Source organism: Cydia amplana, chromosome 12, assembly GCF_948474715.1.
Source record: "Cydia amplana chromosome 12, ilCydAmpl1.1, whole genome shotgun sequence".
Taxonomy (NCBI): Eukaryota; Metazoa; Arthropoda; class Insecta; order Lepidoptera; family Tortricidae; genus Cydia; species Cydia amplana.
The window spans coordinates 12,989,151-13,005,634 of NC_086080.1; the positions used below are offsets into that span (position 1 = coordinate 12,989,151).

The 16,484-nt window shown below is 37.1% G+C and overlaps 2 protein-coding genes and 1 long non-coding RNA gene across 4 annotated transcripts in view; all 3 read right to left on the reverse strand.

Moving 5' to 3' along the window:
- The window catches only part of LOC134653078 (uncharacterized), a 383,717-nt gene that overhangs the window by 322,621 nt on the left and 44,612 nt on the right, over window positions 1-16,484 (reverse strand). The window lies entirely within an intron of this gene.
- The window catches only part of LOC134653069 (beta-3 adrenergic receptor-like), a 114,849-nt gene that overhangs the window by 75,468 nt on the left and 22,897 nt on the right, over window positions 1-16,484 (reverse strand). The gene's annotated exons all lie outside the window — the stretch shown is intronic.
- Window positions 13,539-14,318, reverse strand: LOC134653055 (uncharacterized). Of its 2 annotated transcripts, none has more exons than XM_063508340.1 (2): window positions 13,661-14,318; window positions 13,539-13,614 (listed from the first exon to the last, which is right to left on the reverse strand). In XM_063508340.1, the coding sequence occupies exons 1-2, from the start codon at window positions 14,283-14,285 to the stop codon at window positions 13,610-13,612; spliced, it is 630 nt and encodes a 209-aa protein (XP_063364410.1). In that variant the 5' UTR covers window positions 14,286-14,318; the 3' UTR covers window positions 13,539-13,609. The 2 variants fall into 2 exon arrangements, with proteins under 2 accessions (XP_063364410.1, XP_063364409.1); XM_063508339.1 differs by having other exon boundaries at window positions 13,539-13,617; window positions 13,661-14,315.

A 16,484-nucleotide genomic window follows, 5' to 3' on the forward strand; every position in this document is an offset into this window, starting at 1 on the left:
CAGACATGAAGGTCTAGAGCTAGACTAATATTGATTTAGTAATAACCTGTTACTCGTATGTTATCCACCACGCTTAACAAAACATTGACTCAGTTAAACCAGGGAGAAACATGAACTGTCTTCCTATAGTTTATTATGAACCTAGAGCTCAAATTATACAAATGTAAAGTTCACAATGAGGACAGAATTATTTTTGAACTAACTATAACGACTACAGCGGTCAGTAATTAATGACTTAATGGGTTTGATTTGTCGGTAGCATACAGTGTTGGGCATTCAAGAATAAAATCATTATTTGAATAAGAATTCGTAGGAATAAAATCATCTCGATTTTATTCCCGTCAAAAATATTCAAATAATTTAGATCGGGAATAATTCGTATGAGAAAAAATTGAATGAGAATAACTTATTCTTAATCAAATAAATATAATCATGATTTTTATTCGAAATAATTCCACGAATAAAAATAAAGTCTGGGTACCGTATAGGTACTAATTACGTATAGTTAGGTAGATGTAATATAGTACTTAGTCTCTTGTCTAATTTATAGGTACCTATTTTATGGAATAAAATCTTACAAATTGACTGTCGCATAGTTGCAGTAACCGTATTATTTATAATTTAATAACCAAATCATTAGTTTCAATTTAGCTGGTCTAGGGGCCTAGCCAAGATGCCAATCGCTTGCGCTCCGAAAACGAAGCGCTTTCTGTGTCTATCACTCTTACATATTAGTGCGATAGAGTGACAGAGATAGCGTTTCGTTGTCGTAGCCCAAACGATTGGCATGTTAGCTACGCACCCAAGGTTCCTAGGCAAGATGCCAATTCTTGATTTTAATTTAATAACCAAATCTTTGGCTACAATTTAGCTGTTCAGGGGCTTAGCCAATATGCCAATCGTTTGCGCTCCGACGACGAAGCGCTTTCTGTCTCTATCACTCTTACATATTAGTACGATAGAGAGACAGATACCGTTTCGTTGTAGTAGCGCAAACGATTGGCATGTTAGCTAGGCTCCCAGAATAGCTACATTGTACCTAATGATTTGGTTATTAAATTAAAAACAAAAATTGTCATCTTGGCTAGGCACCTTGGATGCGTAGCCAACATGTCAGTCGTTTGCGCTACGACATCGCTATCTCTGTCTCTCTATCACACTAATATGTAAGAGTGATAGAGAGAGACTATACGCAACTCTACGGAGCGTTAACGTTTGGCATGTTGGCTAAGCACCCTGATCGGATGATAGAACTAGATAGACAGTGTATAGCGGAATTCTTTAATGGGTACTGTACCTAAACTAAAGTAACAAATATCAAATCAATCCGACTTTTAAATAGAAGGGTGAAAATCAACTTACAAAATATAACCGATTGTACTACAGAAATTAACTTAATTCTAAATAACATTTTAATTGAATAAAACCTTATTTAGAATAGTCCCACTTCTAGAATAATTATTCTGTTTTTTATTCCGCATTTAAAATAAAAGTCACATGATTTATTCACCTTAATTTTATTCTAAAATAACTAGTGCAAGAATTATTTTAATTCAAATCGATTTGAATAAGAATAAAATTTCTGTTTTTATTCTTATTCTTATTCAAGTTAATTTTTGCCCAACTCTGGTAGCATAGACACAAACGGTCGATTAGGATATTTATTTTATATTACTGGATGTTCGATCAATTAACATGGTTTTACTAACGTGTTTCCATTATACCAGATAAATCCTACGCTAGCGTGAATTCATTGTTATATGTAGATTTGAATTTCTTCGCAAATGTATGCAGTTGTGAATACGGTCCCCTATCCGCACTGGGCTACCGTGGGGACTATAGCCCAAGCCCTCTCGCGCAGGAGAGGAGGCCTGTGCCCAGCAGCGGGACGCGTATAGGCTGAAATTATTATTATATTATTATGTAGATTTGGTAGTACGAAGGGTAGAGGTAGTATTTTATATTATATAACATAATAGGTATCTGAAAGCGACGTCGAGGATAGGAGGAAGTGGAAGCGAAAGACACGGAAAGCTGAGGGCCTACCGCGAACCACGTTCGACGTGTTGCATCCCTGTCACACTTACGTACGAATTTACAAGTACGACAGAGATGCAACACGTCGAACGTGGTTCGCGGTAGGCCCTCTGACCCCATTGCATCATCATGTAAGATATATGTAGGTATTTAGCTTGGAAAAGAGAGAGAATATACAATTAATATAAAACAACACATTTTCATCAGTACCTATAGCATAATATACCTATAAACGTGGTCAATATTAGCAGGCGAATTTTGCAGTGGGTACCCAATTCTGAGACCTCGACTTCTTAATTTAATATAACAGTGACCGGGCTGCGACATCGACGAGAAACGACAATTTTGTTTAAAAACGCTATTAAAGTCTAATTTTATCGCGTTCAGCTGCCAGCTGGTGTCGATACTTACCTAGCTCTATTTCTACATGCAACACTCTGTTTTAGATACAGATCAAGCGAAATAAGACTGTATATCTCGGAGATAAGGAATCCAAATATGTGTGATATAAAGTGGTAGTTTACGTGCTACTACCTCTTAACGAAAATATACTGTCACTACTCACTCGCTACGATAGACAACACAGTTTTTGTTATTTTGTGATGCGTATCCCGCCCACGTTATGCATTTTTGCTGTCAATTTGAATGAAGAGATATGCTACTACATATTAAAACAAAAGTGGTCACTCCTCTGGACAATCGTTAACACTAACCGTCACAACAATTAATAAGATCACACAGGCTTAATAGAAAAAGGGCACCCCCTTTATATCCAGAAAATACATGTGCCTTATTTATCTGCAAAAAATGTTTTTTCTTTTATTGGTTGGTATGTAACTATATAGCAGTACCTACACATCTGTAGCTCAAAGTTTACCTTCTAAGGCAAGCATCGCGATAGTTAGCTACGAGTACAAACATTATTCTGGTTTTTTTAGCGATATTATAAGTTGAATGAAAAAGTTTATACATACGTATGCGAATTTTTATTGCAAACAAATGCGTTTGTTATCCAAAACCTGTCTTTATAATCTTATTCCTCGCACCAAATCCTACATTGGAGATAGGTAATTAAAAAATAGACGTAAATTTATCACTTTTGACAGTATGTTTTACATATAAGAAACCGTATAGATACCATATACTATCATACTTATATATCTGAACCACCGCACCGCAACACCGCAGCTGAGACCAATTTCCGGCAAAGTTAATTACCATCTGACTATCGAGACTATTCATCACACTATGTTATCAGGGAATTTCTGTATTGTGCGAGACGTTAGAGGTACAGAGGTTCCTAATTATTATTCCCTTATAACACCGACCATGTTTCACGCTTCAAAAATGTTGCTCAATAGTTCAGTACCAAGTGATACAAATTGCAAATTACAGTAAAATAAAATATCCTCAATTATATTACCTGATAGCAGATGACACTTCCCTTATATTTAAAGTGGACAGAAAGGAAAATAGCTTCGATAGCATTAATGAAGCGCTATCTACCGTAGTAAACTGGTTTACGGCAAACAATTTGCTTTTGAACGCCAAGAAAACCAAATGCATCAAGTTTACGCTACCTAACGTCAAGCAGGTAACTAACAGCAAGATTAAAATAAAAGGTGATACGCTGGAATTTGAAGATCGAACTGTTTTCTTGGGAGTCACTTTAGACTCAAAACTGCAATGGCATGCACATATAGCCACTCTAGCCGGCAAACTCAGTTCAGCAGCCTATGCAGTGAGGAGAATCAGACAGCTAACAAACGTAGAGACGGCCAGGCTGGTATACTTTAGTTATTTCCATAGTGTTATGTCGTATGGAATTCTGTTGTGGGGAAAAGCGGCAGACATTCAGACAATATTTGTGCTGCAAAAACGAGCTGTACGTTCCATCTATGGACTGGGCGCTCGAGTATCTCTGAGAGAGAAATTCAAAGAGGTTAACATTCTTACCATTGCATCTCAATACATACTTGAGAATATTATGTATGTTCGGAAAAACATCCACGAATTCAAGCTTAACAGTGACATCCATAACTATAACACTAGAAAAAACAAACATAAACTTGCTGTGCCCGCTCACCGCCTCCGTAAGGTTAGTACGTCTTTCGTCGGGAACTGTACACGTTTTTATAACAAAGTCCCTACTGACATAGCGAATTTACCACTTACCAAATTTAAGTCACACATTAAGCGCTCCTTGTTAAGTAAGGCGTACTACACTGTAAATGATTTTATACACGATAGAGATGCCTTTAAGCCTGTAGCTTGATTTCGATAGTATGATAAGAGTTCAATAAATATTGTTTTTTCATTGTAAATTAAATATGCTAGTGTCCAGTAGAATTGACACATGAGACAATCATGTTCTCGCTTGATTATATTGTTTAATTTAATTTTAGTTTTGGACACTTGGAGACCATATACATCTCTAAGTAATTATTTATTTTATTTTTAATGATTCTGACACTTGGAGACCTTTACATCCCTAAGTATTTATTCATTTTATTATTTTTATTTTATTGTACATACTTATATTTTTAATGATTCGGACACTTAGAGACCTTTACATCTCTAAGTCAATTTAGGCTAGTAATTATGTGAAGCTATACCGTCTTTTATGTAACATACGAGCACAAAATGCTGTGTCTCACAGCTAAGTGTTATCACTATTTTAATATTAATATAGGCCGGTAGCTTGAACATGTCATGCTCGCTTAAAAGTCTTTGCTTACGGTGGCGTCGTTGATCGGGTCGCCACTTTCCCGAATAGTAGTAAATAGTAGTAAGTAATTGTATTACGTTAGTTTGATTTGGTAGTTGTAGTTGTATTTAATAATTGTTGATGTATAATTATTATTATTTTGCTTGTATGTAAATTCAATGTTGACGTGTAAAAGTGCCCTTGTGGCCTATTTGCTGAATAAATGTTGAAGTTGAAGTTGAAGTTGAAGTTACAAGCAAAATGCCTTATTATAGAAAATAGAAAATTATTTTTTCTTATTTATTTTTTTTGTTCAAAAATAAGACGAGGCGAATGCTGAAATTTAGTATAACACTTACTAATGGCGTGACTGCGTGACCCATCATCAGAAAAAAAATGTTATATTTTTGTAATCCACTTTTAAAGGATTATCTTGTTTGCAGGACTCGTGTATAAAGAGTTAATTGAAAAATGCCTTTTTAAAGCAGTTGGTGGTTCAGGTTTATGGCTAAAATACTGAATTTCTCTTCAATACATGTACCTACTATACTTGGAATTTATGAGATCATTTTAGAAACTACCAAAATATTTAAAAGCCTGCTTCAAACGCTGAAAGTGAGGCTCGGAATTCGAATAAGTTTCTTAGAGTGAATGAATTATCGCCATTATCATGAGCTGTCATTTAAAAAGTTGCATACCACTCCTTCAAGTAAATACATATCGGTAGGAAAAGTAGTGAAAGTAAATTGTAGAAATTAGTGCAATGACAGGCTATTGCGGTCTTGTAATCTCGTCTGGACGTCGTCGGCCAAGCTCCGAGATTAGGATAATTCTGCGCGCACTGATTAAACGAGATTCTAAGAGACGCATCTATCGTAGAATATAAGCGCAGTTAAGATGTTTTTTACCTCAATGTCTTGAAACTCCACTTGAAAAGAAAGAAATTCTAAATAAATGCCTATTGCATGGTTTGATGAAAAGAAACGAGTAAATTATTGTTCTAAAATATAACGTGCGGAATGAAATATACAGTACCTATACAGTTGCCTCATTATCTATAAGTAATACATATGTATACCTGCCGAATCTTTGCAAGTAAAATTAGGTTGAATTTGATAAAAGTGAAATGAATATTTTTTAACGTGACTGTATTATACTTATTACACGCGGGTAATGTTTAGGTACCCCTATCAGTGTGATGATCAGTGTCACCACAATACATTTTTAAAACCTCAGCTCGTGGAATAATTTTCTTCGTCCTACGGACTGTACAAGTTAAACTTGTGTAAATAAGTTCCTATAGTATGGATTACACCTGCAATAATATCTTGCACAGCGAAATGTGCAATAATATCTGACACTACATATTAATATGATAAAGAGCGTGCATCGATGTGGAAGATATACCTAATTAATTGCAGAAGACTATAAGGTGTATTCGGGTACACAAACTACGACACTACTACGACAGACTTACATCATCAAAGATGCTGGTGGACGCGGCCGCAATAACCTTAAAATGTTGCCTGCATCTCTACATATATTGTGCGGCGAGGGGTAGGTCATACATAAGGTTGGTAGGTGACTGTACTAGTGTATAAAATTTTCTTGACAGTGTCAACGCCAGCAGCGCTGTTTATGTGGCTGTCGTTGTCGTATTATTTTATTAAGTGACAACGCTCGCGCCAACGCTGGAGCAGTAAAGGGTAGGTAGGGCATGCTCCCGGGAATTCCCGGTTCTCAAATTCCCGGGAATTCCCGGGAATTTTATAGTGTCGAAAGAACACCGGAGACTGAATACCCGGTACCGGTACTTCCCGGTTCTCATCAGTATGCGTATTTATTCTCATTTCAATAGTAGTTGTCTTAGTACTTTAGCTCCGGACATTAACTAACATTTTAATAATGGTGCTATGAACCCAAAAATAACCCGACAAACTAACCTAGTAAAGTGGTAATTTGTAAAAATTCACCTAGTTTTCTATTTCAACTTTGTTTTTATCTGAAACATCGTTCAGTACTTTTATGCCGGTTACATAAAAGACTAATGATATTAGCAATCTATGCATGTTTGTGTCATATGTCCCAATGGAGCCTTAAAGCTACTAAATTACTCCTATTTAGACGAATAAGGTGTGTATCTATACATTTTGACCCGGGTGACTTAAGCTATAATCTTTAAACAACTTTTAAATCACAAGTAGGATATTATTTATTTATTATATTCGAATATTCATCTTCTAGGTTGGGTTTTATATGAAAATATTCCGTTCTCGGGTTGAATTTTTAACTCCTATATCCCGTGCCGTCATAGTGCTAAGTGCCTCGACTACGGCCGTGTTGCTCGTACACCTTTAAGCCCAGGCGCAGGCAAAGTGTGCCGGTTAATTCCGTAAAATAGGTGGGAATATAAAATAAGTCGTTTATTAATCCTTATGAAACTGTTCATATGAAAATAAATAATTCATAAAGATTGTACGCTAACACAAACAATTTCTTAAAAAGAATCATAAGATGTTTTGAGAACCGGGAAGAACCGGGAATCCCGGTTCCGGCCATGTTCAGAACCGGGAAATAAAATTCTTGGTACCGGGACCGGTACTGCATGCCCTAGTAAATGGGCTATAGTCGCCATCCATCCGAATGTACTTAATCTTTCCTTTAGTGAGTTTCAGTTTAGTATTTTAATTTATTTTTAAATCTAGCTTTTAAGTTGTTACCGTTAACTTCGTGTAAATGACGTATTTAATGAACAGTGAGTTAGTGACGCATGAAAAAGTTTTCGATAGCGCAACAATGTCACTCGGTAAACACCTACGTAAACACCAAGCGCGAAATGCGGACCTAATTCAATACATTCGCTGCGCAACTCTCGCGTTCTTTTGTTTGCACGCCGTGTTTATTTGTGTTTGTACAGTAAACGCCAATAATAAGTATGCACATTTCGCCTTATTGCACTGGGTTAAAGTGCAAAAGAGTATATATTTGAGGACAACTTTACGTAACTACATCGCCCGCTTGCAATCAAACTTTAAGCTCACTAAGGCTTGTGTTGTGAGTAGGTAAGTACCTACTAGACGACGATAAGAGCAGAGCAGCCTAATTTTATCAAAATCTAACGATAAGAAAATCGGCAAGTAGGTAAATAAAAAATCGACATCAGCCAGCCTATTATGGATAGCTTTATCCATCTTTATCCACGTGATAAAATAACTGTCACTGTTTAACACCGTGGGAAAGAAAGTGACGGATACCGTTTTATCACGCTGTCACGTAGACAAGAACGACCATCATATCCGTACAGTACGGATATGATGGTCGTTCTTGTCTACGTGACAGCGTGATAAAACGGTGTCCGTCACTTTCTTTCCCACGGTGTTAAACAGTGACAGTTATTTTATCACGTGGATAAAGATGGATAAAGCTATCCATAATACGCTGGCTGTACGTCAGCAAGCGCGTTACGCAATTTGGTTAAATTTCATTACAGCATCTACAAAGAAGATCGCTGTACAAAGCTGTTTATATCATGGTATTGCGCAAAGACATATTTCTTTATTACAGTCACATGCATTAACTTACAGCTAAGGATGACAAACCGCTTAATATCTATTTCTATAAGTAGATTCAGTACGAAAAAAATTGAATGCTATCGTGTCCTTTTATCAATTACCCGTTATACACTAAGCGCCATGCACTTGCACCATTCCACTAACCCGGGGTTAACCGGTTAAACCTAGAGTTACCATGGTTACCAGTACAATTTGGCACTGGGTTAATGGTTTAACCGCTTAATCCCGGGTTAGTGGGATGGCGCAAGTGGGCCTTAGGAGCATATTTTCGTTATCACTGAAATATCCTTCGACGCATTTTTTGTTTTATTAGCATTTTTTTTAGAACTTCGTACAGCCAATCGTATTTAAATCTCTTTAAAAATTATACTCTAGCTTTGTTTCATATTTTTGGATACATGGTTTAAAACTTAGAGAATTGGGGGACACTACTAGTTTCACGACATTTAATAAGACAGTAAAAATAGTGAAATGCACTTGATGGGATATGTGTTCTGCAATAACCGATCGTTGGCAAACACTCGACACCTGCGTGATCTTTCTAGAAACATGTCTGTGGAGCTGCGCATTCATTACATTTTTGAGTGGAATCGTTTTTCATTTATTACCCATTGGGAGCTTTTGTTAATACTTTAATACTTGTCTATATTCAAATCCTGCTCAAAAGGGGTCTTGACTCAAACTTACTCCAATTAGCGAGCTAGAGTTTCAAGAGCCACTCCACAGTTATTAGCTGAAACAGGTGTAAATTGGCAAGGTTACACAGGATAAATTGGGTATTATCTATGAAAAGGGACCTTATTGTCGATGGCGCTTACGCCGCACAGCGTCGCGCGGCATTGTATTTATATCGGCGCATCGTTAATAATGGCGTAACCGCCATCGACAATAAGGTCCCTTTTCATAGATAACGTCACAAATAAAAACAGCAGATAAAAAATGGTCCATAACACAGAAAGAAAATGCTGTCGTAAAATGTGTCAATTAAAATTTTAAAATTAGTGTATTGCGGTAGGTACGTTGATTTAAGAGCCCATCAACGTGCACACTAGCGCCACTGCTAAATAATCGTGATTATTTAAATTTAACGAAAGATATTTAAAAAAGGGGGCCGCTACGTACTAGATCTTGTATTAAAGTACCTTTTGAATAAATCAAACTAGTTTCTATGTTGCTGGATTCGTCAATCTATGAATTCAAAACAAAAACGGCCGTTTTAACTTTGGACGCATGCAAACTTCCACCGAAAGTTGGTTTGAACGACATCTAGTACCTAAGTAGTTTTTTTAATACGTCATGAATCCCCTAAATACGGAACCCTTCATGGGCGAGTCCGACCCGCACTTGGCCGCTTTTTATTTAAATATCTTATGTTAAATTTAAATAATCACGATTATTTAGCAGTGGCGCTAGTGTGCACGTTTATGGGTTCTTAATATACATCGTACGCCGTTTTAAAGTATCAGATCAGTACTATCTATCATGTTGTAATACTTGTAATACTTAAATGAGGTGGTGATATAGATTTCATGTATAATGGTCGGAGCACAATTAGTACAATTACCCAATGGGGACCAAAGTAGGCACATCTTACAATATATTTATAATGATACTTTCATAGCTTTTTCCGAAGTAGATGCTAGAAGGTTATACTCGGTGGTCAGTAAACTATAGGAATACCACCCAAGGTAACCAAGGTAAAATAACTCCCATAAAGGAGTCACTCCACCGTCTGAGGCGATAAGTTAAGTATTTACAGACTTCATGTAATTCTGAGGTATTGAAATATGGTCTTTGCTTTCATTCAATTCAATTTTCTCTGGGAACGTGAGTGAATATCACGACAAAATGTTTGTTGACATCCTTTAAGTTCCCAAAATAGGTTAGAAACTCCGACCGTAGCCAAGATGACAATCGTTTATCGCCAAACTCCGATCTATAGATAAGTAAAAATGTATCCTGATTGAGAAGGAAAATTCACATAATAATTCTTATTGGCGTTTTCTATAAACGATTGTCATTTTCATGTATACTTATTTTCAGTGATTGAGCCACATCTTTCGTCGCAAGTTTCACTCGACGTGTCGTATTTTATATCCTTTTAATTTCCTGGCTTAACGCCTGCTCTTAAGCTTTACAACTGACTGGCTTTAGGTATATATATATATGTTAACGCTCAGTTACCTACGTCCGCTGTTAAGTGATTAAACGATAAACCGTCCATAAATACGTTATGCTAATACGCGACTAATGCCTAACATGCGTAATCTCAGATTAATCCATTAAACGTTGGATTCTAAATCAATGTAAAGTATCGCAATGCCTTTAGAGTTGTGTTGTTCCACTTGTCACGCGAGTGCAAGCTGTGTTCACCAAGGAACCAGCGTAACTTGACACTGAAACGCACAAGAACTATAATCAGAGAGACTATTATTTTGACTGGTTCGCTAGCCTAGCCTATGTGCAACTACTTGGAATTATGCCTCAAGGCGCGGCGCCCCCAAGGACGCCCGTTGAAATGAAACATGTATTGTTACGTTTATGGAGTACCTATGCAATGCGATTGCTTTCGATCGTGAATCTTTGAAGTTAAAAGTGAAGCGAAAATGTAATTTCTCTTTGTAGGCAACGGATTTCTCTTCAATAATATTTTTCAATATCTAATATTAAAAAAATAAATTGAAAAAGATGTCATATAGTAAAAAAAAGTTACCAAATCCCGAGGCACAGTACGGCTAAATTAAGCTGGGTTTATGTGTTAACGAACGTATTAACTGCCTCTATATGCGTCTTTTTGCAGTATTCAGTATTACGTACTATAAAAACACCAAACTATAGTTCAGTACTGCAACAGAACTATAGTCCACGATTTCAATACTAAATTAAGTAACACTACCAATGGTTTGTCTGTAACGACATTCTAATAATATTTAGTCACACAGTAGCGGTTGTCACAAGCAACTTCATAAATATGAAAAGAATACAAAAAGTAAAAGCTCTAGTGTGCTGCATACCTACTGTTTGGTTAGATATAACATATAAGTAAACTATTTATAAAGACGCACGAACACAAACCCAAAATAAAAGTACTTTTGCATCGATGGTGCCTATAAAGGGGCCTACTGATTAACAGTCCGCCGGACGGTAACGGCCTGTCAGTTAGAACAAAATTTTGACAGTTCCGAACAACTGACAGGCCGATACCGTCCGGCGGACTGTTAAATCAGTGGGCCCCTTAAGTTTGCAAAAGTTAAAACGCCACTCGTAAATAGCAACGGCTCGTAGCTATTTACGAGTGGCGTTTTAACTTTTGTATAACACGCAAAATCGAACCATTTCATTTTGATATCTAAAATATGAGCAATATACGAATTATTGAAAAAAAAAAAAGAATTAATGATTACGTATTTTCAAAAATAATACTTAAACTAACATCCAGACACACAGTAATGTGACCGAGTCCTGCCAAATTAAAAAAATTAAAAAAAAGAACCACGCTGCAGTGAGTGCGGTGTATCATTAAGTTCTGTAAGCTATTTATCCCATACAACATAACGAGGCCGACCCTATCACCTTTGGCCTCATTCCCCGCATGGGCCTAAGACGTAGTTTATGATCTCTGGAACGTAAGTTATCATTAGCAGTTACGCGAGGGTTTAGTTAGTTAGTACGTTACTTACAGTGTGCTCCGTACATTGAAAGGCAATTTTCATTTAGCTTTCGATTCGATTAAGTGTAAGGCCTGAGTGGACGCTCGAAGCGGAGCGTTTGGCGGGGCGTGCAGCGTGGCGTCGGGCTCTCAGGTGATTTGAGCAGCGTGCACTAAGGCCGCTACTATACGTTTGCCGCACGCCCCGCCCCGCTGCACGCCCAACTCGAGCGTCCACTCAGGCCTTACACTAAGGAAAAGTATTTAAATTCTTAAATTTCGGATACTTTAATTGAAACAATTATCAACTTTGAAAGGGGAGGGAACCAGGAGGGAACACAATTGAGTTAGTCAGCACGTGTTTCTCCTAAACAACAAATGAAGACGGCAAAGAAACGCCTTATAGATTATAGAATGGGAAAAAGAATGATGAAGATGCAATTTCATTTCAAAAATGATATCTAGCAGAATTCAACATGAATCGGAACAAGAAGCGCTTTTAAATAAATAAGGTTTTTTTAAATACCTATTTTAGAGGTTCTCAGAACCTAAAAAACTTAAGTATGTGATTGTCTTCACAAATCAAAATCAAAATCAAAATATATTTATTTGTCAAAATCAAATATAAGTAGTCGCGATTATGATGATAATTGATGAATCATGTTGAATTTAAAATAACAAAATGTGGTTTATAAGATAGAGAATGACCAATTTATGAGATATCATTGGACACTAAAAAAATATAATGTAGGTACATATAGGTACATATAATTTCCATAAAGTCATAAAAAAGACCGAAGTTTCAATATATACCTACCGTTAATAAAAACTTGTCATCTAGCCTAATGCATTGACAACTGGCCCTTGTCAATATAGTTTACTCCGGTATGAGCGCGTCTAAAATTCAGATACTTCCGAACGATGCGTCTGCACTTTAACCCAACAAAAACTTCAGCATCAAACCTTTTTAGTGAACACTGCTCGCATGCCACAAGTTCTCAAAGTATACTAACAAATATTATAAAGTAAAACTTGTACATCGCACAGTAAAAAATCCTTGGTATTTCTCAGTGGAAAGTTGCGTCCTTTTAGCCCGACCCGACCCGAGTGCTCGTCCGCGTAAGCCAGGGATCGTGCGACAAATGTACCCATTTTGGAGAACCTGCGATTTTTCTCCAAAAATAATACATATATCATTTTTATTGTCACACTTTTATTGCTACGAGAAAATATGCTTAAAACGAGACGGAGCATTATTTCGACAAATGACAAATGTTGGATAAATTATTATTCTGTAGACGTTACTCTAGTGTTCGAAAGTGAAGGTCTTCTTTTTTTTTATTGCCAGATTCCCATGTGTCAGATCCCAAAATGAATTTGAATACATACATACATACATACATACATATAATCACGCCTATTTCCCGGAGGGGTAGGCAGAGACCACGGATTTCCACTTGCTACGATCCTGACATACCTCTTTCGCTTCCGTTACTTTCATAATATTCCTCATACACGCTCGCCGGTTTAGGGTGCTCTTGACCTGGCCTTTCTTCAGGATTTCCCCGAACTGATCGAAGAAAGTCCGCCGAGGTCTGCCCCTTCCAACTCCCTCTTCTACTTCTCCCTTATACACTCTCTTTGTCAGCCTTCTTTCACTCATTCTTTCCATGTGTCCAAACCATCTCAACATACCTTTCTCAATTTTTGTCACTACATCTTCGTTCAGTCCACACTTTTCCCTTATCACACTGTTCCTAATTCTATCTTGTAATCTCACACCACACACACTTCTCAACGCTCTCATTTCCACTGCATTCACTTGGCTCTGATGCCTCTTCTGCCATACCCAACTTTCGCTACCATACATGAGTGTAGGCACCAACACCCCTCTATGCACAGCCAACCGTGCTTTTTGCGACACCTTTTGGCTGCTCATAAAAGCGTTAAGTGCCCCATTCACGCGATTTCCAGCATTCACTCTCCTTTCAATGTCCTTATCATGCTTACCGTCCCTAGTGAACAAGGTTCCCAGATACACAAACTCTTTCACTTGTTGCACTCTTTCTTGACCAATCAAAATCTCACAGTTAGTCATATTTTCTTCCTTTTCAAATACCATTACTTTCGTCTTGCTTACATTAATTTTCATTCCTTTCCTTTCAAAAGACCCATGCATTCTAGTTACCATCTCCTGCAACTCCTCGCCCGATGACGCTAGTAGTACCAGGTCATCGGCGTAAAGAAGACATTTGACGGGTAACCCACTCATTTTCAGCCCACATTCATCATTTCTCAAATCCTGCAAACTACTGTCCATGAACAGATTAAACAGCCACGGTGACGCTACACATCCCTGCCTAACACCCTTTTCGATGCTAAACCATTCAGTATACGATCCGTTTACTCTCACACAAGCACTGGAATCCTCATAGAGCGGTTTGAATATACCTAATTATCTATTATAATTGGGCCATAGTGAAGTTTTACTTAGAAAAAAATATACCTATAACAGAATCAATTGTTTTGTACTCGAAGTTTCGTTCAACAATTCCAATTATAACACTGATTTAAACTTTCACGATTTTTACACATTATTAAATACAATTAACTAATAACAATAATGCAAACAGCAGATGCCACTAATTTTGTTGTTTTTTGTTTTTGTAAAAATAGTTATGTTCGTATTTTTAATAAGTACGTATTCCGCTTCGAAGTGATTTCATAACCGAGCGAGTTTCACGTCGTCGCAAGTATTCCTTGTGGGAGTTACCGATGTCTACTTTATAGGACATATTTTTATGTAGGTAGGTATAGTGGCAAGTCATATATCTGTTGAAAAAATGTGACTTTCGTTTAGTCGAGTGTAAACATACATGTGCACACAACATTCTCATAAATATGTCCTAGGGTGACTGCTATAGTAATTAGCCGCGGAGATATTTATGAATAAGTTGTCTGCATACATAATTGTACACTTGACTAAACGAAAGTCACATTTTTGAACAGATATATGACTTGCCTATAACGCTTACGTCGTAGGGGAATTCAGAGCTATGGGACATATTTTTGTATGTACCCATATTTTTAGATACAAAAAGTTAATTGAAAATTGAGTCATATCGAAGCTACATCTGCAGTAAAAAAGTGAATGTTGCTAGTTATATTTATATTGAAGCCATATATCTATGTAGAATTACAGATATCAATTTGTTCAATAATTGTATTTGTTCTATTTTTGTTCAGTCTGTTAACAAAAGAATTGGCTACTTTCCTACTAGTCAAATTAGCTTCTTTTTTAGAACTGTCAAAACGATTTGCTAAATATGGAATTTATATGAAAACGTGTGTAGTGACGTCACAGTTAACTCACTTTTTATACTTCCATCCGATTTTTTAAATATAAATTGTGTTTAAAATTAACTGCTATCTGTGTTTTTCTAATTATTATCTGGTGCTTTATTTCGTGCACTGTGTGAAATAATTTATTTTAAGTAGAGGAAAGTACCTAATTACGTAATCGTCTTTTGTGTTTATTACGGGAGATCGAGACCAATGGAGACAAATCACAGGGATTTCAAAACCAAATGGTCACGGTCCTCAGTAATGAGGGACTGGCAAAGAGAAGAGTATTTATTACAGAGATCTTTATTTTTTATTCGAGTTTTGATACTGGTGACAGTGTTAAATAAACTTCCTTTTTTAACTAAATTAAACTCGGCAGCAGTTAAACTCAACAGCAATTGGGTCACGGCAAAAATAGCATATTCATAAGTTCACCTATATTGCCCGTCTGGGCGCCGAAATATGTCTTAATCACTGATTCCATAAAAATAATGGAGTTGCGAAATACACCATTATTTTTACTGCAGATTTATGACGCGGGCTTGGCACTGCCGCTGTATTCCCATCGAGCAAGTGTGACTTCTAGAGATCCGTAAGAGCGCTTTTACACTAGCATTTTGTCTGTTCATTTCGTATGTGGGTCCGCGCGTTCAATTATAACAAGTTCGCCATGATTATCACGTTTCTCAGGATTGAGATATACTTAGGAAGACATGGTCCCTTGAGAGTTACGAGGTACCTAACAGTCCTAAATGCGGAAACCGGGACAGAGAAAACTTTATTCTGGAACGGTTCTTAAAACTGTCAAAACTATGCGTCAAACTATACTTATTATTTTATTTATCGTATGGCATATGTACATGTCACTGGATTACAATGTCAAAGTTAAGGTTGTAAGAAAATCTTAGTTAGAATTTCGCCCTTCCCAGGTACGCGACTGCTTCATCTGACAGGGTCTTAAAATCGTCTACTTGGCCTGTGTATCTAGTAAGGGGGCATTCCAGAATGATGTGGTTGATGGTCTGATCTGGGTGCCCGCAGTTACAGGCAGGAGAGGAGCTCCAGCCCCATTTATACCAGTGGTGGCCGCAGTTGCCAACTCCTGTTCTTAGGCGGTTAAGAGCGGACCACACCCGGCGGGGTTCCTTGAAGCCTACTGGGGGTACACGCAGGG